At 38.3% G+C, this 27,642-nt stretch overlaps 1 protein-coding gene across 4 annotated transcripts in view; it reads right to left on the bottom strand.

The window, feature by feature from the left end:
• Positions 1-6,935: 6,935 nt before the first annotated feature.
• Positions 6,936-27,642, bottom strand: part of cntn3a.1 (contactin 3a, tandem duplicate 1) — a 199,152-nt gene continuing 178,445 nt past the window's right edge. For 3 of the 4 annotated variants that reach the window (XM_057817332.1, XM_057817315.1, XM_057817340.1), the window contains 10 exons: positions 27,083-27,200; positions 26,705-26,863; positions 26,379-26,528; positions 24,538-24,608; positions 23,996-24,230; positions 22,840-22,955; positions 22,391-22,577; positions 16,831-16,943; positions 12,846-13,014; positions 6,936-8,057 (listed from right to left, as the gene is read on the bottom strand). In XM_057817332.1, coding sequence (XP_057673315.1) covers positions 7,966-8,057; positions 12,846-13,014; positions 16,831-16,943; positions 22,391-22,577; positions 22,840-22,955; positions 23,996-24,230; positions 24,538-24,608; positions 26,379-26,528; positions 26,705-26,863; positions 27,083-27,200 — 1,410 coding nt within the window. In that variant the 3' untranslated portion in view covers positions 6,936-7,965. The remainder of the gene's footprint in view (positions 8,058-12,845; positions 13,015-16,830; positions 16,944-22,390; positions 22,578-22,839; positions 22,956-23,995; positions 24,231-24,537; positions 24,609-26,378; positions 26,529-26,704; positions 26,864-27,082; positions 27,201-27,642) is intronic. The other variant, XM_057817323.1, reaches the window with a different exon arrangement.

Raw genomic sequence — 27,642 nt, 5'->3', positions numbered from 1 at the left:
TAAGTGTATCAAATGTGATACATTTGGTAAGAGAGGGTTAAGCCTGATGTCAAGAATTCTGAACTTCCTCTTTAAAATAAAGACCTAGCCATTAAAATGTTGTCTATAAAAGTGTTAAGCAATAAAACAACAAAAATTAATGAAATGAACAAGAATCCTACAAAGTACATCAGAATGGGTCAAAATTGTTTTTTCAAACAGAACATGTGACAAGCACCTTAGAGACAGCCGAGGAGGCAAGATAGATATTTAGAATTTCAGTGTCCAGGCCAGTACAGTACAGGCCAAAAATTTGGACACACCTCATTCAATGCAATACAAATGATGGTCCCAGCCCCATTGACATGGAAACAAATTCCACTTTATTAACCCTGATAAGGCATACCTGTGAAGTGAAATCCTTTTCAGGTGTCTGCACCTTGAAGCTCATTGAGAGAGTGCTAAAAGTATGCAAAAAAGTAATAGGAGCAAAGGGTGGATACTTTGAAGAAAGAATATAAAACCTGTTTTCAGATACGTATTTCACTTTTTTCGAAGTCCATAATTTCACATGTTCATTCATAGTTTTGATATCTTCACTGAGAATTTACAATGTAAACAGTAGTGAAAATATAGAAACCACACAAATGAATATGTGTGTCAAAACCTTTGGCCTGTGTTTTATACATACTGTATATACCGTAAATTGTAAATTCACTTTATTGCTGACACTGCGTTTCAGGGTCATCAACATGCTTTGCCCCCCCCCAAAAAAAGTCAAACTCTGCCTATGGTTGCACACTGTAACTATAAAATGTACGTAAAGGCTGGTTACAAACTTTAGAAGTGCTGGCTGTCTCGTTACCTGCATTGCATTACCGGCTTTGCATCGAGTTTTGTCGCGCTGTGCTGTAATTCCAAATGGTTCCTTGAATTGGAATGTAATTTTTTAGTGGTCGGCAGTGTTTTTGAGCCAACGTAAAATTTAGAGATACAGTGTATCACAAAAGTAAGGACACCCCTCGCATTTCCGCAGATATTTAAGTATCTCTTTTAATGAGACGACACTGACAAAATGACACTTTGACACAATGAAAAATAGTCTGTGTGCAGCTTATAGGAATATAGGAAGCCTCTTCTGAAGACGGTACACAAGAAAGCCCGCCCGTCTCATCAGACAATAGGACATGGTTCCAGTAATCCATGTGCTTTGTTGACATGTCTTCAGCAAACTGTTTGCAGGCTTTCTTGTGTACCGTCTTCAGAAGAGGCTTCCTCCTGGGGTGACAGCAATGCACACCAGTTTGATGTAGAGTGCAGCGTATGGTCTGAGCACTAACAGGCTGACCCCCCACTTCTTCAATCTCTTCAGCAATGCTGACAGCAATCCTGTAACGAGTCACATAACATTTGGGTGGGAAAATGACAAGCAGTACTCAATTTAGACATTCAGGGATGTACGTAGTTTCTATGTGGTGTACTCACTTTTTTTTTGGCCAGGAGTTTATATATTTATGGCTATGTTTTGAGTTATTTTGAGGGGAAACTAACTACATTATATAAGTTGCACACAGACTACTTTTCATTGCGGCAAAATGTAATTTTTTCAGTGTTGTCCCGTGAAAAGATATATTTAAATATCTGCAGAAATAAGAGGGGTGTACTCACTTTCGTGATGCACTGCATCTTTGTCATCTTTACTGGACAAAAATGTGAAGTACTAGCTGTATTTCCATTGAGCAAATGCAGCCGTTTGTGGTATCAATCCTGCCTCTTTCATTATTCGCGTACTCACAAGATAGCTAGGCTATGTTGTCTTGACCTCACACTCTTAGCACTCACACAGCATGGTAATACACGTGATTCATTTTTTTATCTTGTCGTCCTATGAGAAGTTGTTACAGTACATGTAATGTTACTCCCAAACTCAAAAGCAACATTTTCTATTCAAATACTCTTTGTACATGACTACAGTATTCTTAATTCTACATACATTATGAGGCAATAACATAATAGTAACGCAAAGAAACTGGTTTGGAAAAATGAACGCATTAGATTGCTTGTTACTGAAGTAAAGTAATCAGATTACAATAATGCAGTAAACATGTTAGTGACAACATTGTTCTGTGACATATTTCAGTGACGACGAGGAAGCAGTCAATCAAATGTTTTATCATTCGTGTCTCTTCAGTTGCCGGAGTTTCCCAGAACATTCCTCAACATTCAGTCAACAAAAGTTCCTCAGAAAGGAAAAAATAAAAATATGAAATAGGACTACGAGAAAAGTCAAAATCTTGGAGAAAAAAGTTGCCATACCACGAGACTGAAGTCATACACTGTAATATTACGAGATTAAAGTCGTAAAATTAAGATAATTAAGTTAAGACCAACCGGACACTCAGACTTCCATTCTCCGTGTCAAACAGCTGAACAGTTAAAGTCGTTATATTACGTATAGCGGACTTCAACTTTTGGCGACATAAAGTTCGGTGCAAACACAAAACAGCATTTGGCGACAGACATAGAGCGAGCAACGCTATGTCCCGCGATAATCGGTCTGAATGCTCCTTATGGCAAACGCGAATATAAGCCGCACCTACTAAACTTTACAAGACAACTGTATTTGTTTACACAAAAGCACCACTGGATTATAAACTGCACGTCTCCTCAATGTATGATGGGATATTTAAACCAAGACATGTAGCTCATTAGCATGTACCAAAAAAAAGTTATATACAGTGCCCTCCATAATTATTGGCACCCCTGAAAAAGATGTGTTTTTTAGCTTCTATTTTTTTTTTTTTTTTAATTCAAATAATATGGGACCTTAATGGAAAAAAAAGAGAAAAATCCAACCTTCAATTCAAATGCATTCATTCAGTGGGGAAAAAATCCCACTCAAAGAAAAAAATATTTGACATCAAATAATGTGTGTCACAATTATTAGCCCCCCCTGGTGTTAATACTTTGTATAACCCCCTTTTGCCAACAAAACAAGGTCTGGGGACTGAGATGGCCATGGGAGGAGCTTGATTTTGTGTCTGGTGAACCATTTCTGTGTAGATTTGGCCATATGTTTAGGGTCATTGTCTTGCTGAAAGACCCAGTGACGACCCATCTTCAACTTTCGGGCAGAGTGCAACAGATTTTGATTCAAAATGTCCTGGTATTTCAAAGCATTCATGATGCGGTGCACCCTAACAAGGTTCCCAGGGCCTTTAGAAGCGAAACAGCCCCACAGCATCTCTGACCCACCCCCATACTTCACAGTGGGTATGAGGTGCTTTTCAGCATGCGCATCTTTCGTGGCACGCCAGACCCACTTAGAGTGTTTGTTGCCAAAAAGCTCAATCTTGGTCTCACACAAAAATACACACAGTCCCAGGCTTCAACTGGGACCGTGTACTTTGGTCAGATGAGATCTCATTGAATTAGATTAGATTACATCTCATGTGGGCCAAACTATTTTATTTTTGGCCGAATAAGTTCTCTCACTGGCTGCCAGCGACAGCGCTTGACGTCCAATCCATTTGGACTGAGAGGGGGCGAATGATTTACCTGTCCTAGTCCAAATAGACATGCATTCCAAGCCAGTCCTTCTACTATAAGTGGGGTAAGTATGCCTGTTGTTGTCAATGGCAGGTAATGGGTTGATTTTGAGTCACTTTCATGTAATTTTAAGGCACTTACTGGTCACTTCCTGTAAATTCTAGATCATTTCCTTTGTATTTTTCAGGCTGGGCTGCTTCCTGTTGATTTGGTGTCATTTCCTGTGGATTTTGGGGCATTTCCAGGTTACTTCCTGCTGATTTGGTGTCATTTCCTGTTGGTTGTGGTGCATGTTTAGGCCACTTCCTTGAATGCATTCACCCACTGTAAACAAAAGAGAAGTCTTGGTGTGTGTGTGTGTGTGTGCGTGTGTGAGTGTGCGTGTGTGTGCTGGTATATGACTCACAGGCCAAAAGTTTCCCAACATTGGATTAACAGTCTTGGAAGGAATGCATTTTCAAATGATATATTCCTGATTATATACATGCATATGATATATTATCACTGACTCAAAACAATGCTGCAAGTACACAAATGGATCAAAATTACATTCAGAAATAGCAGAACTGCACAAAGGTTTTGTTATTGTTAAACTGTAATTGTATTTTGCTATAACAGGAAGTGATGTTAAATTATAGATACTTGTGCCTGAAAATAAATGCAGACCATAAATATAGATGACATACTTCTTTAGAATGTTTATTTCTATTACTGAATGTTTTCATCAAACATCATAAAATGAGTGCAAAGACATCTTGCCTCCCATAGCTGCAGGACTCTGTTAGCCTGGTACTCGACTCACCGCTGTTCCAGCTATTGAGTCTGGCCACCATTAAGCGGATAAAATTTCCAGGGCGGAGCAAGCCACAGCGAGCAGACAGCGGAGTGGACCAATCAGCGACGGACGGGACGAGGGACTTGCGCGCGGAAGTAAACAACATACGAGGAGAGCGGAGTTTATTCAACATGGCTAGCGCGAGACAGACTGTTGTCAGTGACTTGTGTCGATGTGTTTTTGGTAATTTAAAACTGATTTTACCGTGGATTGGAACATATTCTCGGCTCTCCTCTCCTCCTGTTCGCCATCTGTGTTGTTGTGGAGACGACTTCCGACGCGGAAGAGTGATGTTGCTCGTTAAGAACACGTCACGCAAATAAACGAATCTGATTTGTCGATTGATTTTGTACTTGCTCGAGAGGCCGTTAATGGGCTGGTTCCCAGACTATACTCTCAGTGTTTGAAAAACACAGGGAGAACAGTCTGGTCGTGCCAGGCAAGGACTCCGTTATTGGTCTAGTAATAGCGTTTTCTTAATGTTTTGTAAATATTAAAGATACACTATAATATCGGTCACCGATAATTATCGGCCGATAATGGCAATTATGACGTCACAAGGATAATCCAGATAATAAAAAAATTCAACCGATAATCCAATCCGATAATTATATACTTGATTTAGCCTCCGAATGTGCGCAACCGAAGAATTCAGCACGCCGCCTCCTCAACCCCTCCCCTCTCTGAAGCGCCTGAGGGAGGAGGGGTTGAGGAGGCGGAGTTACACGACAAGTGTAACTAGTGTAACTAAAGTAGTTGAATATTATGGCGGCTGTTACTAAAAAAACGACGCTCTCGCCATCTGCGAAACATGTACCGTAGAAGTTCCACGAGGCAGAAAGAAAGCGTCCTCATTCAAAACCACTAACCCAGCAGCCATTTAAAACTGCATCACAAAGATTTTTGGAATGAATACGAGGCTGCTGCTAGTGGGAATGCTAAAGCTATTGTTAACACTAACTAAGCTAAACTACAGGGTTTGTGACGATACAGAGTCGGGCTGTTTGGGAATGCAGCCCAAGGCGGGTGGTAAAGTCACATCTAGGGCTAAACACCGACACGACTGGAGACCGATAGTCGGCAAGTAGCCGTCTTCTGACGAAGCCCGCCGCTCTGGCCGCTCCGGCAGGCCGCCGCTGCCTCGCCATAGGCGGGGCGGGCCGAGCCCGGTTCCCCAGCCTCGGGACCTCCGGCGAACACCCCGGTTTCTCGAGCGTTCCCCCATGGCGTGCGAGCAGAGCCAGGACCCGAATACGTCGCGGCGAACCGGCTGGGGCGGGCAGATTATCCGGTACGAACGTAGCTGCCGCCGCCGAGACGAGACGAGTTTTTTTTTTTTTTTACCTAAATGACCCGAGAACCAAAGCCCTGGATAAAAGAATAATGCAGTTTATACGACCACCATTCTTTATGAAAAAGTGATGTCCAGTAAGCAAGCTTATCATGACGGCACAGTGGTTAGATGATAATTTAAACATGGAGAAAACGAAGACAGCCAGTCAATAATGCATTCAGTATGTAAAATGACGAGCGGTCAGATGACTTTGTAACGCTTTTATTTTCGGCTTAAAAAACTCAGGCACAAAACAACACGCACGCGGATGCGAGCTCCAACTCCGTCCAAATAGTACTGCCGTGTAGCAGTTTAGCTGCTGTAAAGCAAATGTTGTGAAAGCCGCAAATGTAAACAAAGCGCTGCAGAATGGGTACATGACATCTCGCTCTTTTGAGTTAATCATTTTCACAGTGTGCAACAAAGCATATAACATTAGCAATCACTTTTCAAACTATTTAACTTATTTCTCTGCTCAATTACAGTCGCAGTAGATAATCAAATTCTTAAATCAATATTCTGTAGCCACAAATATTATTCAAAATTTTTCCTTCTTCCAAGTTTTTTTTTTTTTTTTAGGATTAAGTATAACAATGTATTGCTTAAAACAAGGCTGTTAAGATTATTTTCAGCTAGCTATTTTTCTTCCAAGAAATCTGAGAGAAATACACTTGAAGCGATGGCAGATAATTTCACTTATTGCCAATAGATTTACACTTACAACTAACTAGTTTTAAGGAGGTGTGTTTTGCAGTGTATTAATGTTATATATGTTAGGAATGGCTTACTTTTAAGGCATTTTTGTGCAACTTAGGTATTTACTCTGTAAGTAATTGATGCCAAAGGTTTACCATTACACAATGTCAGACAATCTGTCTTTAGATGTTTGAATTGACGACTTGTTCAAATTTTATGTTGAAAAAAAGAGCAATAAATTATATTTTTGCACAGTAATATTTTCTTTTGTGTATACTTTAAAATTTTACATAAATATTTTAATAGAATTATCGACATTGACATTATCGGTTATCGGTTGGAATGAGGAGGAAATTATCAGTTATCGGTATCGGTTGAAAAATGTATTATCGTGCATCACTAGTAAATATCATGTGGTCCTTGTGCAGAGAAAATAAATGAGGGTTTTGAAGAGAGCATCGATAAAGTCTTGGTTGCATAAAGAGCAGTAAATAGTCACTTACAATTCAAGATCATTGTTATTAAGAAAAATGGACTAGGAAGGACAATGGCATCATGTTTATTAAAAGCTTTTTCTGAACATCCAAATTTGCCAAACCCAATCTACGGCAAATGACAAAGGATCTATATTCTGGAAGCAACCCAGAAAAGATCAGTCTCTCATGATGAAAGACAGGAGAAAGATGTATTGTTTGAGCCCACATTGCCTGAACAAATGTAGAACACACAATACATTGTGGAGAAACAAGGTAGGAGAATAAATGAACAGAACCGTTGAACAACAACCACAACGTAGATTCTAGTAGGAGACTTAAGGCTCGAATGGGACCTGAGGATTCCATACATCGAGTGTACAACTCTCAGTGTGCCATCATTATGCACTTGGTGAGGACGGTATGTGGAGGAGCAAGGTAAGAAACTGATTCATCAGTGCTCGCACCATTAGTAGGTTTGGCCTTGTCATGTCTATTCATCACAACTTTGGTTCAACTGTTTTATGGCTGATGAGATGCAGCCGGAAAACATAAAAGCATTAATACGATTTAGGTAAAGTCACAGAGTTCCCAAAAGTTGTTACAAAGCAATGGGCTCCATTTTTTTCTCCAGTGATCTGCAGCTACCTTTTTGTTTTGTATTTGCATTCTAAAACACAGTCCTAATGGAGTGAGAGGAATCTTCCTCAGCCACTCCTATCTAGAATGACACTTAGAAAAGCACTTTTTCCCCCATATGCCAAAAGAAAATCCAGGAAAAGTCCACGAGTACATAACTCCCAATACATGACACTATCCATATATTAGAAGTGAGGAAAGAACAAAAAACATCCACAACGGCTGTAGGTCAATTCCTGTCACATAAGTGTCACTTCTTAAAGGCCCAGTTCCTTTAAGGGACTCCTTCCCTTCACACAAGATGAAACGCATTGTTCACAAGGCGATCTTTTTAGCTAGAAGAGGAGAAAATAGCAGTCGGTTGGGAGACAGGGTAAAGTTAAGAGAAGCCCCCCGGGCTCTTGTATTTGACCTGCTCATCCTCTTAATATTAGGCTGCAGTGCAGACTTCCTGAAAACAGTCATAGCATGGTCCTGGCTGTGACGATGAGAGCAGCAAGGTGGGCCACAGGAAGCGATGAAGATACTGAGGTAGCCCCTGTGGCAATGGAGTCTTAAAAACAACACACAAAAAACAAACGTTGGAAACTTTGGCTATTCAACATTAAGGACACCTGCAAATACAATAAGATCAAAAACAGGTTCTGTATCGCAGATAATAATGTTGAATGTTGTTTCTGTCAAACTGAGGGATGTCCTGATCTCTTGCAGAGAAATAGCATTAGAAAGACCTCTCATTATGACCCTAACCCTATTAAGGACAGGATCAAAAATATGTAGTAAAGCTTTCACAATAAAACATTTAGTTCCTTTATAATTAAAAATTTGCAGGAATTTATAGGCATGAACCAATCATTAGGATAAAAAAAAACAACGTTGGCTCTTAAAAGGAAACCTATAGACAAGTTTCCGAGGTACTTCCGCTTTACTTCTGCATTTCTGCTCGCGAATTCCATTTTACAGTTTCTCAAACCAGACCAACAGTGGAGCTGGCGTGGAATTACTAATCAAAATCCTTCAAAAGACCATTCTTGGAAATGCCGCATCCATCTGCCATCATCGCGACATGGGAGGTGTTATACGTTTTTTGTTCGTTTGTTTACAAGTGGAAAACGCTGTTAGGCAAGGGAAGACAACTTGATGTGCCTCACAACAACACTTACAGTGGTATGAAAAAGTATCTGAACCTTTTGGAGTTTCTCACATTACTGCACAAAATCACCATTAAAATGTGATCTGATCTTTGTCAAAATCACACAGATGTAAAACACTGTCTGCCTTAACTAAAACCACCCAAACACTTATAGGTTTTCATATTTTAATGAGGATAGCATGCAAACAATGACAGAAGGGGGAAAAATAAGCAAGTGAACCCTCTGCCTAAGGAGACTTAAAGAGCAATTGAAACCCATTTTTACCAAACATTTTAAGTCAGGTGTGTGCTCAATCACTGATGAGTGGATTAAAGCTTCCCTACCGACAATAAAACACACACCTGGTAAGAATTGTCTTGATGAGAAGCATGTCTGATGTGCATCATGGCTCGGTCAACAGAGCTGTCTGAAGACCTGCGATCAAGGATTGTTGATTTGTATAAAGCTGGGAAAGGATACAAAACCATCTCTAAAAGTCTGGATGTCCATCAATCCACAGTCAGAGAAGTTGTCTACAAATGGAGAGAGTTTGGCGCTGTTTCTTATCTCCCAAGGAGTGGCCGTCCACCAAAGATGACACCAAGAGTGCAGAATATTCAGAAAGGTAAAAAACGAACCCTAGAGTGTATGCTAAAGACTTACAAAAATCACTGGCACAGTTCAAAATCTCTGTGCACACATCAACTATATGTAAAACTATGGCCAAGAATGGTGTTCATGGAAGGACTCCACGGAGGAAGCCACTGCTGTCTAAAAAAAAAAAAAAAACATTGTTACTCGTTTAATGTTCACAAAAAGGCACTTGGACACTCCAGCGAAGTTTTGGCAAAATATTTTGTGGGCTGATGAAACCAAAGTTGAATTGTTTGCGAGTAACACACAATGTCATGTGTGGAGGAAAAATGAAACAGCTCACCAACATCAACACCTAATTGCCACTGTAAAACATTGTGGAAGGAGAATCATGATTTAGGGCTGTTTTGCTACCTCAGGGCCTGGACAACTTGCAATCATTAATGGAAGAATGAATTCAAAGGTTAATCAGGATGCCTTGCAGGAAAACCTGACGCCGTCTGTCAGACAGTTGAAGCTAAAAAGAGGATGGATGCTGCTACAAGACAATGATCCAAAACACAGAAGTCGATCAACTTCAGAATGGTTTCAGAAGAACAAAATACACATTCTGGAGAGGTCAAGTCAAAGTCCAGAGTTGAACGCCGATGAAATGCTCTGGCATGATCTAAAGACAGTGATTCATGCCAGACATCCCAGGAATCTGACTGAACTACAGCAGTTTTGTAGAGAAGAAAGGGCCAAGATTAGTCCTGATCGATGTGCCAGACTGTTCTGCTGCTACAGGAAGCGTCTGGTTGAAGTTATTGCTGCCAAAGGGGGTGCCACAAAATGTGATGTGATGGTTCACTTCCCTATTTTTCCCGCTTTTGTCATTGTTTGCATATTATCCTCATTAAAATATGAAAACCTATAAATGTTCGGGTGGATTTAGTTAAAGCAGACAGTTTTTTCATCTGTGTGATTTTGACACAGATATATTACATTTAATGGTGATTTTATGCTAAAATGTGAGAAATTCCAAAAGGTTCAGATACCTTTTCATACCCTGTACTTTGATGGACATATATCGAGACTACGTGCATTTTACCTTGATGATGGAAGGCTCGATTTATGCTCCCCCTTCATTAATATTTTTCTAAAAACTTTATAAATTGTGATTTATTGACCTGTTTTGCACATGCACCAATTGTTTTAAATCAACAAGAAATGGAATCATGTTGTCCAAAAGTTTTATTGCGAACAATATCTGCAATAAAAAAGAATAACATACTTTTTGTGTTGATATGTACATGTGCGATGATGAGCTCATAATACAGTACCATAACTATTACATAACTAGATGAAAATTACCTTATAGTATTTCCTTGTTACAACAAAATCCGTGTCAACCCTTCTGCATTCGGCAACTGTAAAATTGTTTTAAATTTTTTCTCATTTTGGTCACTCGAGTGGCCCGCGTATCAGTTTACACCATATGTTAACACAGGCTGCACAGATTGTTAGAATTTTGTCCATGAGCGATCAACAAAGTCATAAAAACCATCATGCAGGTGGATCATTTAGCTTTAAAGCACATCTGTAACTTATTTAACTGATTGAAGGTGTATGGCGAGGTAGATCCACACTGGCGCTTTGAAGATATATATATATATATATATATATATATATATATATGTATATGTATATATATATACACACAGGTGCTTCCAGGATTTCACGTCACAAAGCACATCACAGAAGGTCCCAGAGTCTCATCTACGTCAGGCTGAATTCATTTTTGGAGATTCGGTGGGTTCCTCTGGTTTGGTTTGGCAGTATAAAACTTTGTCTATTCAACCGCAATTTATTGTGTTCTGTCTAAACCGAAAGTCCGGAGCAGAAATTGTCAAAGATGGCGCCGTCCAATTTTCGCTCAGGAAACTTGTCTATAAATGCAGCTGGAGATATGCCTTAACCTTTTCAGTGACAGTCGTCAGTTTAGTGGACAGCTATTCACCTTTAACCATTTATAGAGCAAGTGACTTTTTCTGGGACATTAAAAAAAACCTAGTACATATTAGCAATCATTATGATATCATTTTATAAATGATTATTCATCATTACATTTTTATATTATTGTTTTACAATGAGAAATGTATAAATTAATAGTACATAAAAACTAATAAAAACTAAAATAATTTCAATGAATGAAGTAAATAAAGTTTTCACCGCATGCTATTGATGGCGATAAATGACCAATTCATTTAAACTGGGAAGATGTTTCAGGGGATGTTTCATTCATTCGCCCCTCCCAGTCAAAATGGATTGGACGTCTTGCACTGTCAATGGCACACAACAAGGTAAATGAGTGCCCTAAATATAATATATAATATATATCAATATAATTGTTTAATATTTAATAAAATATCTTAAACGCCAAAAATGTGTAACTGTAAAACTATCCACTAAAATGCCTTTTACTTGTATTATTTTGAATGTTTCATATATGTTTGTAGGCCTTCAAAATTGAAAATAACAAAAATATCATAAGACAGTACAGTTGTTGTATGTCATTCAATGCTACAAGTTGCAGATGTATTATTTTCACCACCGGATGGCACTAGTGTGCCGTGCAAAGCTTCGCACTTATATATACTGTAGTTATAGCTTACTTTTGAATACTTTTGTAATAATACTTTATACTATGAACATCTTGTCGGATTTCAGTTGAGGTGAAATTGAAAAAAAAAAAAAAGTAGAAATTATACACATCCATAAATTACAGAAATACCATGCGTGGCCTTAAAATCCGGGTATTCTGAAATTCTCCTCGACCCTCAATGCAACCAGTATGCTTTATTTATTGTATGTTGATGATTTTGTTGAGGTTTTTAAGCACTATGACATAAATTACCACAGGAATAACTGGCTTGGGGCAGCAAATAAAATAAGCATGAAATAAGTCCGTTAGTTTTACCCTAATGATGACAGGTTGTCAAAATAATGATATGATTGGATTTACATCCAACACCTGACACCTGATCAGATAGGTAGAGTATTTCTTGCTGCATTGACTGGTAATGACTGCGATCTTCAATTTTGTTGACGATGTCATAGTAAATATTACTTTTAGAATATTGCTTTATCATTTTCATACATACAAGAATATCTGGCAGGTGCAGACGTGGCTAAGTATGATACATAAGCCTTGTTGTACTCGCTACAGTTCTCAAAGTCATTCTTTGCAAAATATGGCGAACACAGCACAATTCTGATTTCACAATGCAAATAAATTGAAGCTATTTATTCCTCAATTCCCCTGAGGTTGGCAGATGAGGCAAATGGTAGTTTTAGCTTCACAAAAGATGCAGGTGTGCAGCTGCTTAGCCACCCCCCAAGAGTTTAGTGGGTGGGTACTTGAATAATGAGTAGTATCTAATCTATTTTCCAATGACACTGTCCTATTTTTCCGCATTTCATCGGCTATTGCATACATTCGACAAACTGAATGGACTTCAAACCAGTTCACTGTAGCATTTATGACCTATTTTGTGCATAAAGCAGTGTGTATGTAGGGGGTAGAGGTAATATTTCGTGTAAAGGAGTAACAATGAAATGATAACCCGTCCAACCTGCTATCTTGGGGATCGTAATCTGGCGACTGCTGATGCCCTCTCCGCCTTCACTGAAAGGTTTAATCTGGATGACGTAGTCCTCATTGACAGGCAGCGACAACTCTAAAGATGTGGTGTTTGTCTCCACCACACTTGGAAGGCTGTGTTTGTCTTGGCTGTACATCACCTATGGGACAAACAAAATATCAGTTTTCTTCCAGCACAATGAAAAACAAAGAAATCAGCTGTGGTGAAGATAATTGGACGCCTTATCAAATCATTAGGTTGATCTGCACAATCTAAACCAGTTATTTGCCAAGGCCCTTGTTTGACTATCGAAGCAGGCACGTGCACAGGAAGGGGGCGGAGGGTGCTTGAGCACCTGCCCCTTTGCCCTAACATACCCAAAGTGCCCCTTTTGATTGGGCTTTTTATTTATTTATTTTTGGGTGCGCATGTGTGTGCTGGCTGACTATGCAGGCACGCCATTGAGTACTTTACTTGAGCATTGAAAACCCCTTTGTTTGCCGCTAAACCGCTGCATAACCCCCCCTCCCTGCACGCTCTTTCTCTTTGACCTGGGTGTGTGGTGAAGAGTCTGAGGACATCTGGTGGTTGGAAACAGTGTTACACTTATAAACTGTGTTCGCGCAAACAGCAAAGATTCTTACACCAGGTTTATTTTGGGGATTTAAAAAAATATATATACATAATTTTCTCTTAGAGAGTTTGCTACTTTAATAACTGTAATCCCCACCACGACTATTTCGATCAGTGTGTCTCTACTCTCTATTGGCAACCATATTTGTCCGTTCTCTTCACAACAGAAAGGTACACATCTTTAAGTTCTTGTTTTAATCTAAATTTATATACTCATAATACATCCCTTTATTTCATTTTCTGTGATTCCGGTGTTTGTATGAATCTTAATTTGATAATTTGGTAATTCAATTTTTATGTATTTTGTGGTAAAATTTATATTTTTGTATTGCTCCCGCTAGTCACCTTTGATAAGTGTTCTGTCTTCTCTCTCTCTCTCTACTCGTTATTGGGAGAGAAAGAAATTTGAAAAGCTTTCAAAATAAAAGCCACTGGGAATCAGATTTTTTTAAATTTAAGGTTTATATTTCCATTATGTAGATATGCCTTGTAAGGAAAGGAGGTTGAGGAATAAAAAATGAGCTGGATGAGGCTGCTAAAGGCAGTGGATCCCTCATGAGCCAGGTGATGAGCACAATAGGTAAGAATAACACAGGTTGCAAGGATATTCAGGTAGAAAATACAACACTTATAAAGACTATTACAATGTTTTTGTTCTATAACATTTTATTTCATTACTTTATTATTAGGTGCTAGAGTTGTCAAATATGGATAATAATGAAATAATAGTTCTGGGAAAAAACTGTGCTGATTGTGGCTCAGAGAACATCTGATAAGATTTGTTCTCAGATGAACAACAAGTTGAGGAAGGAAGTTAAGATATAGAGATTGAAGGAAGAAAAGAGGCAAAGACTGAGTCACAGCCCACAGAAATTGTAGGGGCAGCACTCACTCACAAACACATAGAGGTGCTATACTGTCCATATATTTTTTCTATTCACTAATCCCCCCCCCCTCCCATTTAAGATCTGTCACAGTCACAGCCAATTATACTGTAAAGCTAGTTGAGCTGTAATTTATGTTTTTGTAAGGTGTGTTAATCTGCCCCTTTTGATCTATCAGCACCTGTCCTTTCATTGATCACTACATGGTCCTGTATAGAAGAGTAACAATACACAACACCAAATAAATGGGGGGAGTATATATAAATACTAGATATCAGAGGTGGGCAGAAACGCGTTACATTTACTTGAGTAACCTTTTGAGAAAAATGTTCTTGTTTTGAGTAGTTTTACCACACAATCCTTTTTATTTTTAGTAAATTTGTGAAGAAGAAACACTACTTTTACTCCGCTACTTTGGTCTACACTGGAGTCTTTACTTTTTTCCTCTTCATTTTAAATATTGACTTTACTTTTGCCAGAGATGCCGACAGTCGCTGTCTGTTTCACCAATGAGACGTCGCACCAATAACCACAATTGTACCAATAAGAGGTAACAATGTTTTTCTCCAGTAAAAGGCGCTTATGCTCTTGGGACATGTGATGTTTCAAGTGTTGTTCTGGTCTGAATTCAAATTCTGAATCCAATGATTATTGTGTCATCTTTGTGGCCTAATATGGTCATGTATTAGGTTATATTACAGTATCATAATAACAACAGTTCATACAGATAAAGTTGTGGTGAGAAAAAAATATATATTTTAATTTAAAAAATTAACACTGTAAGCAGTAACTCAAAACGTTACTCAGTAATTGAGTTTTCTTTTCAACGAATACTTTTTTACTTGTCCTTGTGTAAATTTTTGAATGACTACTTGGACTTTGAAATATTGTTTAGAAGTAATGCTACTCTTATTTGAGTAAAAAATCTGGCTACTCTAACCACCTCTGCTAGATTTACAATACCGTACATTTTTTGGCTACAACAGTGATATGAAGTAATTCATTTTATTATTATTTTTGTGTCTAAATAATTTTAAAACCATGTATCCATTATTCTATGACGTCCATTATAATAGTGGGAATACTTGTGTCATGTGATTCAAAACAATGACTGCTTACAAAAAACCCTAGAAAGACAGAAGAAAAAAAAAAAAAAAAGAAGGAAAAAAAGAAAAAAAAAAGTTATTTAATACAGGTAGTCCCCGGTTTATGAACGAGTTCCGTTCCTCCACTGGCGATGTAACCCGCATTTCTGCGTAAATCGGAATAAACCCTTTAAATACCCTAAAACACCCTCTAAATAATAATAAAAAAAATATCTAAAACATGTAATATTCGTCATTGTACTATCCTCAACAAGACATTGGAGTTTTGTCCTAGCTAGACATCGAACTAAGCTCCGAAATGATGTCAGACGTCCGTGTGGTTTGGTGACTTTATTCAGCAACATATATTCATAACAGCAAGTCTAATTTGTGTTTACAAGTAGCTGCTGATACAACAATAAAAAACAATTAGCATGTATTATTTAGCGTCCGCCCATCATCAAAAACACTCGCTCCAAGTATTTGGCCACAATTGTAAACGAACAATGAATAGTAAAAAAGGGGTTATATACAGCCGTCGCCTCTGGATGCTTTACAGGCAACAAATGTGCGCGCAGGCTGTCACCTCTGTCACTCGGCTACTCTGTGTGTGTGTGTTTGTGGGGTGGGCCAGCGCGTCTGTACAAGCGCTTGCTTCCTGTTCTACGCTTCCTGCACCAAAATAAAGCATGGTCACAAAACAAATGTCAACATTAAAAAACAAAAAACAAAAACGATGTGACACAGGTGTCGTGAAGTCAAAAGCACGTAAATCGTAACCCGGGGACTACCTGTATGTTCTTAACTATGTTTGCATAACTGCACACTGAGAATCCTAGCCTATTGCTTTGAACTATATGGCACACCTAAAATTCTTCAATTTTTCCCAAAATTGACAGTTATGTATGAATTCTGGTTGCGCTTTATGACCTTAAACCTATTTTATTAGTGCATAACTGTATTGTACTGCTCCAGCAAAAGTGCTCAACACCCATAAATAAAGCACATATTAAAGACGTACCTTAATAAATAAAACAATAAATAAAATTTTAAAAACAAATATAAATATTAATAGAAATACCATGCACTTTTACGTTTTGTAATCTGGTGCACCCTTCAGTCTGAAAAACAAGGTATACAGATGTGAAAGTTTTTCATCCTTGTTTGCTGTACAGTACATTTCTTGATTTCACATGCTGCTATTAGCCCCACCCTGTTCTGGCGGCACCAGCTCTTTTCCTACCCTTGTGTTCCACTGAGATATTTTGCGACTGTCAATCTATTTTTTTCTCCTTCTAACTACTGTGAATTTCCATTAAAATACTGTTGACTTTATTGTCTTCTCGGTTAAGTGCAAGGCTTATCACACACTACCTTATAACCCGTAACTTCAGACTCATTATCCAGAGCGTGTACTTGGTCCCAGTGCAGAATGACCTTGGAGTTGGAAGTGTTCCACATGATTTTGACGGGGGCCTGACTGGGCGCTAGAGTGGGAGGGAGAGGGGAGGAGAAGAGGCGGTAGTGAGGGGATAAAAACAACAAGGCAGGAAATCAATAAACATTAAAGTCAAGAACCAACTCAGCATGAAGGATATTTCTCATTAACAGTTGAACAGTGACTCAGGACGTGTAGTAGTTGGCTTTGTTTGAGAGAGGGATGAGGTGATGAGATACATGGTGTTACAAAGCAACTGGGCTAATTATTTACTGTTTTTGTTAATCATATATAGTATGTTATATTAAACTTCCATCCGTCCGTCCGTCCGTCCGTCCATCCATCCATCCCGGCAGCTGTTAGCGCACACTAGATTTGCAAGCCCCCTCTGACTTCATCAAAAACGTTGGATTTCACAATGAGGGTTCCATGTGATGCTATGTGCTGCTACAAAAGAATAATTTTAAAACGATAGATAGCAATCATTCAATACCATCAGATGATGCTTTGATAGTGTCGATTAACAGTTAATTATACTATTAATTAATTAAATGTTTCGGCGTAACATGTATTTATTAGGGCTGTTAAAATTATCGCGATAACGTGCTGTAATTAATTTTTTAAATTAATCACATTAAAATATTTGACACAATTAACGCACATGCCCTGCTCAAAGAGACTAAAATGACAGTACAGTGTAATGTCCGCTTGTTACTTGTTTTTTGGTGTTTGGCGCCCTCTGCTGGCGTTGTGGTCCAACTGATTTTATGGGTTACTACCATGAGTGAGCATGGTGTAATTATTGACATCAACAATGGCGAGCTACTAGTTTATTTTTTTATTGAAAATTTTACAAATTTTAATAAAACGAAAACATAAAGAGGGGTTTTAATATAAAATTTCTATAACTTGTACTAACATTTATCTTTTAAGAACTACAAGTCTTTCTATCCATGGATCGCTTTCAAGAATGTTAATAATGTTAAAGCCATCTTGTTGATTTATTGTTATAATAAACAAATACAGTACTTATGTACTGTATGTTGAATGTATATATCCGTCTTGTGTCTTATCTTTCCATTCCAGCAATAATTTACAGAAAAATATGGCATATTTTATAGATGGTTTGAATTGCAATTAATTACGATTAATTATTTTCGAAGCTGTAATTAACTCAATTAAAACATTAAATGTTTGACAGCCCTAGTAGTTATGTAAATATCCCACATTAAGACAAGCACATATGTAGCTTATAGTATATATAAGCTTATTTTAGAATTCTCACATATGAATATGTGTGATTTTTTTCTCAAATTTTGAGAAATAGTCAGGTGCGCTCTATTGTGTGGAAATTACAATCTATAGTTTTTGCAGCAATATTGCCCAGTTTGATACAAATCTGGTGTTATACTGTTTGTGTCTAGTCTTATATTTGACTGAATTATCCCCCTGGTTAATGTTGATGTGCACAGCCGTATTTGCTCCTTTTTGGTCAGCACGAGGGTGAATCGTGACAGCGTCATTGAGAGGCCAATCTGTTGTCCGTAGAAGTGCCACTGGCAGTCCCAGCTCGCACAGGATTCTGAGCTCTCGTGGTGTAGTGCAAAATGTATAGATATCTCAATAACAACAGTTATTTTTATCACTATAGTTCTTTTCATAATGAAAAATATGACCATAACAACGATTGGGCATATCACTCAATAGCAATGATGTGATGGAAGCCCAATCAACGCCCAAGTCAAATTCATTCCTAATATGGCGTCGCACATGAACATTAACCAGGGAGATAATTTTGGCAAAAACAAGAATAGACACAAATAGTATTAAAAGTATTATAATATTCATCAAACTTCACAATATTGCTGCAAGAAGCATACACTTTTTTAGCTGACCACCGGAGGTATGCTTTATATTCCATTAATTTTTAAATTGTGCGCATTGTGTGAAATTGTCTGTAAAATTTTCTGACATTTAAGGAGTTATAGATTTTTTTCCGAGGTTGGTTATGAAATTTCCCCGAAATTAGCATTAACTTCTGTTGTGAGTAGTCTTAAGGTTTTAGATTTCACCTGTGGAAACATGCTAAGAACCCAGGTTTTAGGCCGGCTGGCCTGCTGCTAGTCGGTTTTGTCTGAGGCATACAATCCTTTGTTATATGCCCTACATAACAATGGAACTTTAAAATAATCATTTAAAAAAATACATTTCAAAGAACAGACAGAACTCCTCTGATACAGTAAGTAGTGTCTGTCACCTAAAAGAACTCAATGGTGCAATAGATAACAAAAGAAATTGTTCCCATTCGGCACATAAACCCTTCTTTCATTTATCTTCCATACCGCTTATCCTATTGGAGCTAACTATGGGCAGGAGGCCTGAAATGGTTGCTAGCCAATTGCAAGGAACTATGAGAAAAACAACCTTTAACACTCACAGAGAATTGAGAGTGTTCAATTAGCCTACCATGCATGTTTGGGGGGAGAAAGCAGGAGTACACTATGCGCCCATGCAGACCCGGAAAGAACATGCCAACACAGTAAGGCTAGAGCCCGAGATTAAGCCCTTGATCTCAGAATTGTGGGGCTGTCGTGCCAGAACCATGTAGATGACAAATAAACAAATAAAATTGAATTGAATTGAATAGATGGAGAGTTGCGACACTCTCGCCGCAGGTGGTCACGTGGTTCATGTAGGCGTCAGTGGTTCCAAGCACAACCAGCGCTATAATGGTTTTCTATGGAACTGACAGCGGTGATTGCGACATTTATGGGAAAATGGACAGAATCACATATCTAAGTGCTTTTTTGTTGTATTGTAATATAACATATTTGTGAATGCTGGTTTTAGATTTGGAGTGGTAAGGCGACAACTGAAAACTATGTAAACTGTTCGGCAGAAGGGAAGTTGTGGAGAGAAAGTTTCATGTTTGTGTTAGCATTAGCACGTAAAATCGACTTTTACATTGAAATGCAAGATTAATTAGGCTTTTCCTTTTTTCAAAACTAGAATAGTTTTTTCCAGAAAATGTTTAGATTTCCTTGATTCACTTACTTGTGGTATTCACTTACTTGTATTCAAGACAACCACCATGTAACAATATATATATATATATATATATATATATGGAACAACAATGACAAAATGACACTTTGACACAATGAAAAGTAGTCCATGTGGAGCTTATATTATAGAGTTAATTTATTTTCCCCTCAAAATAACTCAAAATGTAGCCATTAATATCTAAACCCCTGGCAACAAAAGTGAGTACACCGCATGGGAACTACGTACATCCCTAAATGTCCAAACTGAGCACTGTTGTTTGGTTCCGATGGTCTAAAGCATGAGTGGCGTCGACCAGGTGAGGATTACAAAGATATCATGTGTCATGCCTACAGTCAAGCATGGTGGTGGGAACAACCCCCCACCTCTTTGTAATAAGTCACATGACATTTCGGAGGAAAAATGACAAGCAGTACTCAATTTGGACATGTAGGGATGTACGTAGTTCCCATGCGGTGTACTCACTTTTGTTGCCAGGGGTTTAGATATTAATGGCTATATTTTGAGTTATTTTGAGGGGGATATAAATTAACTAATATATAAGTTGCACATAGACTACTTTTCATTGTGTCAAAGTGTCATTTTTCCAGTGTTGTCCCATGAAAAGATATACTTTAATATCTACAGAAATGCGAGCAGTTTACTCACTTTTGTGATACATATATACTGTATGTATTTATTTTATATATATATATATATATATATATATATATATATATATATATATATATATATATATATATTAGGGCTGTCAAAATTATCGCGTTAACGCGCGGTAATTAATTTTTTAAATTAATCACGTTAAAATATTTGACGCAATTAACGCACATGTCCCGCTCAGAAAGTATTCTGCCTTTTGGTAAGTTTTACAGCAAGGCTTTTTGCGCTGTCCAACAGCGAACTCTTGTGGTCGCTTTGCGACATGGTTTATTATTTTCTTCTTTTCTTTCTTCATTATGGCTGCACGACGTCTCGGGCTGATAATGTTGTGCTTATATGATCCTTGGACAAGATTTGTCCGTAAGTATGGTTGTTCTAAAGAATGTACATATTAGGTTAGTAAGCGAAATGTTATATTTTTTGTATGAGACGCTTTTTGTTTATGTTTAGTGAACCTGTATAGCGTGCTAAGCTAACGTTGTTGCTAATGCAATGCTAGTGTACTTTTATTTTGTAGTTTTACGACGGTCTAAAGAGGACAATGGTTTGAGGCCATTTTATTAATAAATCAGATGAAAAAGGAAGAATTCTTAATTATTAAGGCGTCGTTCTCTAGCTGTCTAGCTTTGGAAAAAGTAGACGCTTCGGAGTGAGGACAGCATAGACAGATTTAAATGACAGTAGAGTGAAATGCCCACTACAGTCCTTATGTGCCGTATGTTGAATGTATATATCCATCTTGTGTCTTATCTTTCCATTCCAACAATTTATTTTACAGAATATATATATAATTTACAGAAAAATGTGGCATATTTTATAGATGGTTTGAATTGCGATTAATTGCGATTAATTATGATTAATTAATTTTTAAGCTGTAATTAACTCGATTAAAAATTTTAATCGTTTGACAGCCCTTATATATATATATATATATATATATATATATATATATATATATATATATATATATATATATATATATATATATATATATATATATATATATATAATAAACATTAAATTCGTTTTCTATTATAATTGTGTGTATTATTTGTTGACATCACTTTTCAATCTATACACATCTCTAATAATTTCAAACATTTTGGAGTAAAGAACACTGGTTGCTTACAAAGTCAAGCTGACAAGCACGTGAAAGCCGGTCGTCAACCAATACTCACAAATACAGAAGAGTGTATATGTCATAAAAGCCCTCTGAAAGAGTTGACAATTTAAAAGAGGTAGTGACTAAATCAATTTATTCCTGGCGATACCTTCCCAGTTAGCAGAGTCAGCTTGAAAAGTAAGAAAATCGCTCATTAACCAAGATAAAATTTATGTATAATAACGCAGAGAACATACAAATAAAGCTCAACACGTACTAGCACATCATACAGCGCATCTGATAAAATACAGACAGTTGAAAATTCTAAAGAGGTCATATTTTTCATTAACTTACCTCTGAATATACTTGACATACTTGTCATATGAATGGGGTCCGCCCTCGTCGGAGAAATGTTTGAAACTATTCGAAGTTCCATTACCCGGGAGCACCCGGAAGAAATTCGTATAATGGATCGCTATAGGAGTGTTGCAACTGTCTGTCTACATGGCTCTGGGTCGTGCTAGTCAGTCTCCACCATGCCGCCTCACATATAACATTAAATGGAAAAACTTAACAAATATCAAACATGCATACACACATCCCCTCCCTCACACACACATGCACCAACAGACACAATGTTTTACCAGTTATGCTATAAAATGCGTTCTTACGAGGTTTCTTGGTGGTGACATTGACTGTGCTGCTCTGTGGACCCACTCCAGCACTGTTATAGGCCCGCAGGGATATCAAATAAGTACTGCTGCCTTCCAGATCCCTGATGAGCACTGAAGTCTTATTCCCCACTGTCCGAATGACACTTGCTGCCTCCTGCCTTTCTTTTACCCCCCAGTACTGCAACTGAAAATACACAGCAGAAGAAAAACTACATTACTGTTCTGTAAATTACCATTAGAGTATATTATTAGGGTTAATACAGTCTACTGACTCTGTTATGCCACTATTAAATACAGACTAAATGTATGAGGATGAAATAAAATACGGTTGTTTTCATCAGAATTCGAATAGTATTGTTAGGAAAGTCAACTAAAAAGCAAAAAAAGTTTCAAAAAGTTCATTTTGTTTGCAAAATTTCTATTGAGTGGGCAAGCGTTGGTTTGACCTCATAGCCCAGGATGCGTCTGCGATTGTTGCTCCAGGCAAGAGGCTTCCAAGTGACCTCCACCACAGACGATGATATGCTCTTTGCCCTTAGCCTCCCTGGTGCTCTGCTCGGCTCTGAAATGTACACAAGACCAGGCTTTACACCATTCCTGGATTCTGTACAAGCAAAAATAAAATATAGTCCCAAACATTCAATGATTGCTATGATGTTGAAAACTCAACTGACACCGTGACATTTGAAGGTCTCAAACTTTGCTAGTTTGCATCAAAGTATGGTAGTTTTGAGAAAAATCAACACTTTTTAACACTATGCTAGATTTAAAAGCATTTCAAAGGTCAAATATATAGACAGAGTAGATAAATTAAAGAAATACATTAAATTAAGAGGTGGGCCCGTGTGGGCAGTTGGTGTGGTTTCAATGACGGCATGGATGCGAGTGTGAATAGTTATTCATCATCAGTATATGGGTCCTGTGCTTAATTGACTGCCAGTGTCGGGTCTAGTCTGCCTTTTGCCTAAAGTAAGCTTTGAAAAAGATTCAGCTACATAGGTGGTAAAGAAAATGGATGGATTCAAAGATTTTTAACAACAACAACAAAGAAAACAACAGTATAGGAACATCAACAATCTAGATGAGAAAAGATATAGAGAGTGTATTTTGTGGGAATAAACGAAGGCCATAGCTCAGTGGTTGTTTTTGGACTGGTTTGCGCCCAATTTACAGGCTAATCTATTTCTTTTAAATGCAAATCATCGATCTGATGGGAGGAGGTACTGGTTTGCTCAGTGGAAGGTTGGCTCGCACTTAGTATGAGGGAATACAACAGACCAATGGGCAGTGTGGTTTCAAATTTTGACCTGTTAATAAAACATGCTATCAAAATGCGAAGAATTTTGACTGGGAATTTGCTAAATTATTAACTTGCTAGCTTAGATATTAAAAATGATTGCTTTTTTTTTCTAATTCCAAAGGTGAATTCACATGGTACTTGTAGGGTTCGGTACCTCTAGCGAGGTTAAGAACCACTGCCCGAGCTGATTAATATTTTCTGAGGTAAGACTCACTATCACACACAACATAGTATTATTCTGATGCTACGTACTGGGTGGATTTGTTGGTTCGTGTTCGTTTCAGTAAACCTAATGCACACACCTTCCTCGGCTGAATAGATAGTAGCCATTGGACTAAAAGGCCCTTCTCCATTGTTGTTGTAAACCCCGACTTTGATTTGGTAAGCTGAATATGGTGGGATGCTATCATTCTTGAAGACATATCTGGAGGCATCAGGAGATGTGACAGCGGCCTGCATCCAGCCCTGTGTGCCGAGTGGGCGGAAGGCCACCACATAGCCAAAACCAGGGCCGCTTTGCAACTCCTCTGGAACAGGCTAAGAGAAGGATAAGATGACTCAGAGGGATGACTCAAGCAAGTGATCTTTAAAAGTTATTAATACCAAGTGAAACGTAGCATTGAAATATAGATACATATGGCTCAGCATGATTCTGAAACTGCAAGTACTTATCACGCTGCATACAGTAAGTAGATTTACACAGAAAAGTTTGAATAATGTGACTATTCAAAAATTGCATGCAGTGCAGGAGGTGGCATATAAAACATATTTTGCACAGAAATATATTTCAGGAAACATCACAGGATACTCAGTTCATTCACAAAAAATATATATATATTTATACCTCCCAAGTGATGACCAATTCTGAGCGTCCTCCGCCACCGCCATTTACTCTTGCTGGAATCACCCTGGGAACTAAACCGATAATGCAGAGAGAGGCTTATAAACCCACACGAATAACTGCATACTCCATTCATTTAGATGTTTTCATCAGTGGATTCAAAGTGGGGTATTTCAGTCAACTAAAATCATAGAAATATTGTTTATATACACTCACCAGCCACTTTATCAGGAACACCTTGCTAGTACCTGGTTAGGCCCCCTTTTACCTTGAGTAGTGCCTTAATCCTTCGTGACATAGATTTAATAAGGTACTGAAAACATTTCTCAGAGAATTTGGTCCATATTGATATTATTGATAAAATACTGTAGCATTATGCAGTTCTTGCAGATTTGTTGGCTCTACATCCATGACTCACTCACCTGTTCGACCACATCACAAAGGTACTCTATTGTATTGATATATGGTGACTGCGGAGGCCATTTGAGTGCAGTGGCATAGACAACAAAATACTTGACCTGAAAACTCTTTCATTCACTGCGCCCCGCCTGCCCGTAGGGGGCTGTGTGACTCAGCTTAATTTATTAGATATCGGTGGGAGTGAAACTCTCACACATGCTTTTCTCAGGAGTGATTTGTTCGAGGATTTGTTTGCAATTTCAACAAATCTTAGCTGCCTCTTACATTCCTATCCACAAAAAGGGACAAATTCTGCAGCAGGATGGTGCTCCATCACATACTTCAATCTCTACCTCAAAGTTCCTCAAGGCAAAGATTATCAAGATCCTCCAGGACTCGCCAGTCCAGTCACCAGACATGAACATCATTGAGCATTTCTAAGGTCGGATGAAAGAGGAAGCATGGACGACGAAACCCAAGTATGTTGATGAACTCTGGGAGCCATGCAAGACTGCTTTCTTTGATGTTCCTGATGACTTCATCAATAAATTGTATGAATCCTTGCCGAAGTCCATGAAAGTCATAGAAAATATTAAATTTGGATCTCACAGCATTCATTCATTCATTTTCCATGCCGCTTTTTCCTCACGAGGGTCGCGGAGGTGCCGGAGCCTAACCCAGCTAACTCGGGGCAGTAGGCAGGGGACACCCTGAACTGGTTGCCAGCCAATTGCAGGGCACAAGGAGACATACAACCATTCACGCAGACACTCATACCTACGGACACTTTAGAGTGTTCAATCAGCCTACCATGCATGTTTTTGGGATGTGGGAGGAAACCGGAGTTCCCGGAGGAAACCCACGCAGGCACGGGGAGAACATGCAAACTCCACACAGGAAGGCCGAAGCCCGGGATTGAACCCTTGATCTTAGAACTGTGAGGCAGACGTGCTAACCACTCAGCCACCGTGCCGCCACAGCACCACTACTTAATTTGCTTATGTTAGCTAACATATTTTTGTATTTGAAGTACATTTTTTGTTCAATTTTCACACTACTTTCTGCAGGCGACAAAACTTTTGTCTTGCCAAAATTTGACCTTTATGTCTTCATTAAATGATCAATCTTTTTTCAGTGAAACAAATATATTTTTGTACATTCAACATCTTTTGGGAGGGTCTTAGCTTTCATATGAGCCATTTCTGAAACCTATTGAATAATTAAAAGTCAGGTTATTAGCAATTGTTTCTATAATATGGATAAGCGACAAGACTTTTGTCAGGGACTGTATTCTCTGAATTAGTAAATAGCACAATTGTTATCTACAGCGGGAGTTGATGATTTATCCCAACTGTTAATTGACGTAGCTATTTGCTAAACATACTGGGGGTGGAGGTGATGAGATAAATGGATTAGGTATAAATACTCCAAGCTGTGGTACATACGCGTATCCTTGGTGCGGGCTTTTCGCGACGCTTTGCTTGGCTCTCCTGTTCCGATGCTGTTGGTTGCAAGCACTCTGAACTCGTACTCCACCCAGGGATTCAAGCCAATGACAGTGGCTGACAAATGCTTTCCGCTGAGCCCCTCGGGAACTAAGAGACATTTCACCAAATTACCTTCCATCAACATCCCAATGGATTAACACCTGACCTGTCAGTGAGTTATTTACTCATTTAATACTGTATGGTATTTTTCAAAAGACCAAAAAAAACCTGTCGCACGCCACCATCCCCCTTTTTCTTTTTCCAGCTGGACGAAAGCAACCTACCAGTAGTAATGGCTTGCCACCCGAGAGAGAAGGGAGACCTGGCCTGGATGGTATAGCTGACAATGGGGCTGTGGTTGTCCATCCCAGGTCCCCAGGTCAAAAGTGCTGTCGTCTCTGTCATCTCAGTCACTTGACAGTCCACAGGGGGTGTAGGAGGACCTAGATGCAGGGGTGCATTTTTCAAAGGGAAACCAAATGGGGAAATAGAGTGGAAGGAGAGGAACCAATTGAAAATCCAAATTAAAAAGATATAACATAAAATTTGGATTAGGAAAAAAAAAACAGGATTAAAGTATCTTGCTTGTGCAATACTATATCTATATGCTTCTAAATTATAAACAATATTAATATTGGCATGTAGTATGAAGGACAGCTTACCTCTGACCACAACATCAGTGGCAATTGACACACTGTCCACTTTGGTCTGAACCGCACATGTATATTTGCCAGCATGCCTTAGTTGAATATTCCGAATCATTATGTCCCCGGCGGAGTGCTGTCAAAACATTTCACGTTAATTACATTACATAACAATGGTATGTTCGTTTTGGAATTCTATTTGTGACAAAGCAACTAATTGCCTAATCAGTCACACACGGCATATTCTGTTTACAGGCCTTTGTTTGGATTTTAAAAGTTTTTCTATCGGCAAAAATTCATTTATTCTGTTGAGCACTTTTTAAAGTATTATTTTATATATATTGTATTTTATTTCTACTGCGGGAATGACCTGGCCAGTGATAGAAAACATCTCTTAAAGATCAAGGCTTAACCCATTAGATTTTTTTTTTTTTGCAATGCTGAAAGCATTCCAAATTCCAATATTTAGATTTTACATAAAGGGCTGTTTTTAAAATTTACAAGGAAAACATTTTTGAAATCTTCTTTGTCAAAAATAACTCTTTCCTTCTCGACCATCATTATTAGGTTGTTGTTGT

This window comes from Corythoichthys intestinalis, chromosome 2 (genome assembly GCF_030265065.1).
Source record: "Corythoichthys intestinalis isolate RoL2023-P3 chromosome 2, ASM3026506v1, whole genome shotgun sequence".
NCBI classification, from domain to species: Eukaryota; Metazoa; Chordata; class Actinopteri; order Syngnathiformes; family Syngnathidae; genus Corythoichthys; species Corythoichthys intestinalis.
The sequence above is the reverse complement of the archived record's forward strand: the minus strand, read 5'-3'. Positions and strand labels throughout refer to the sequence as shown.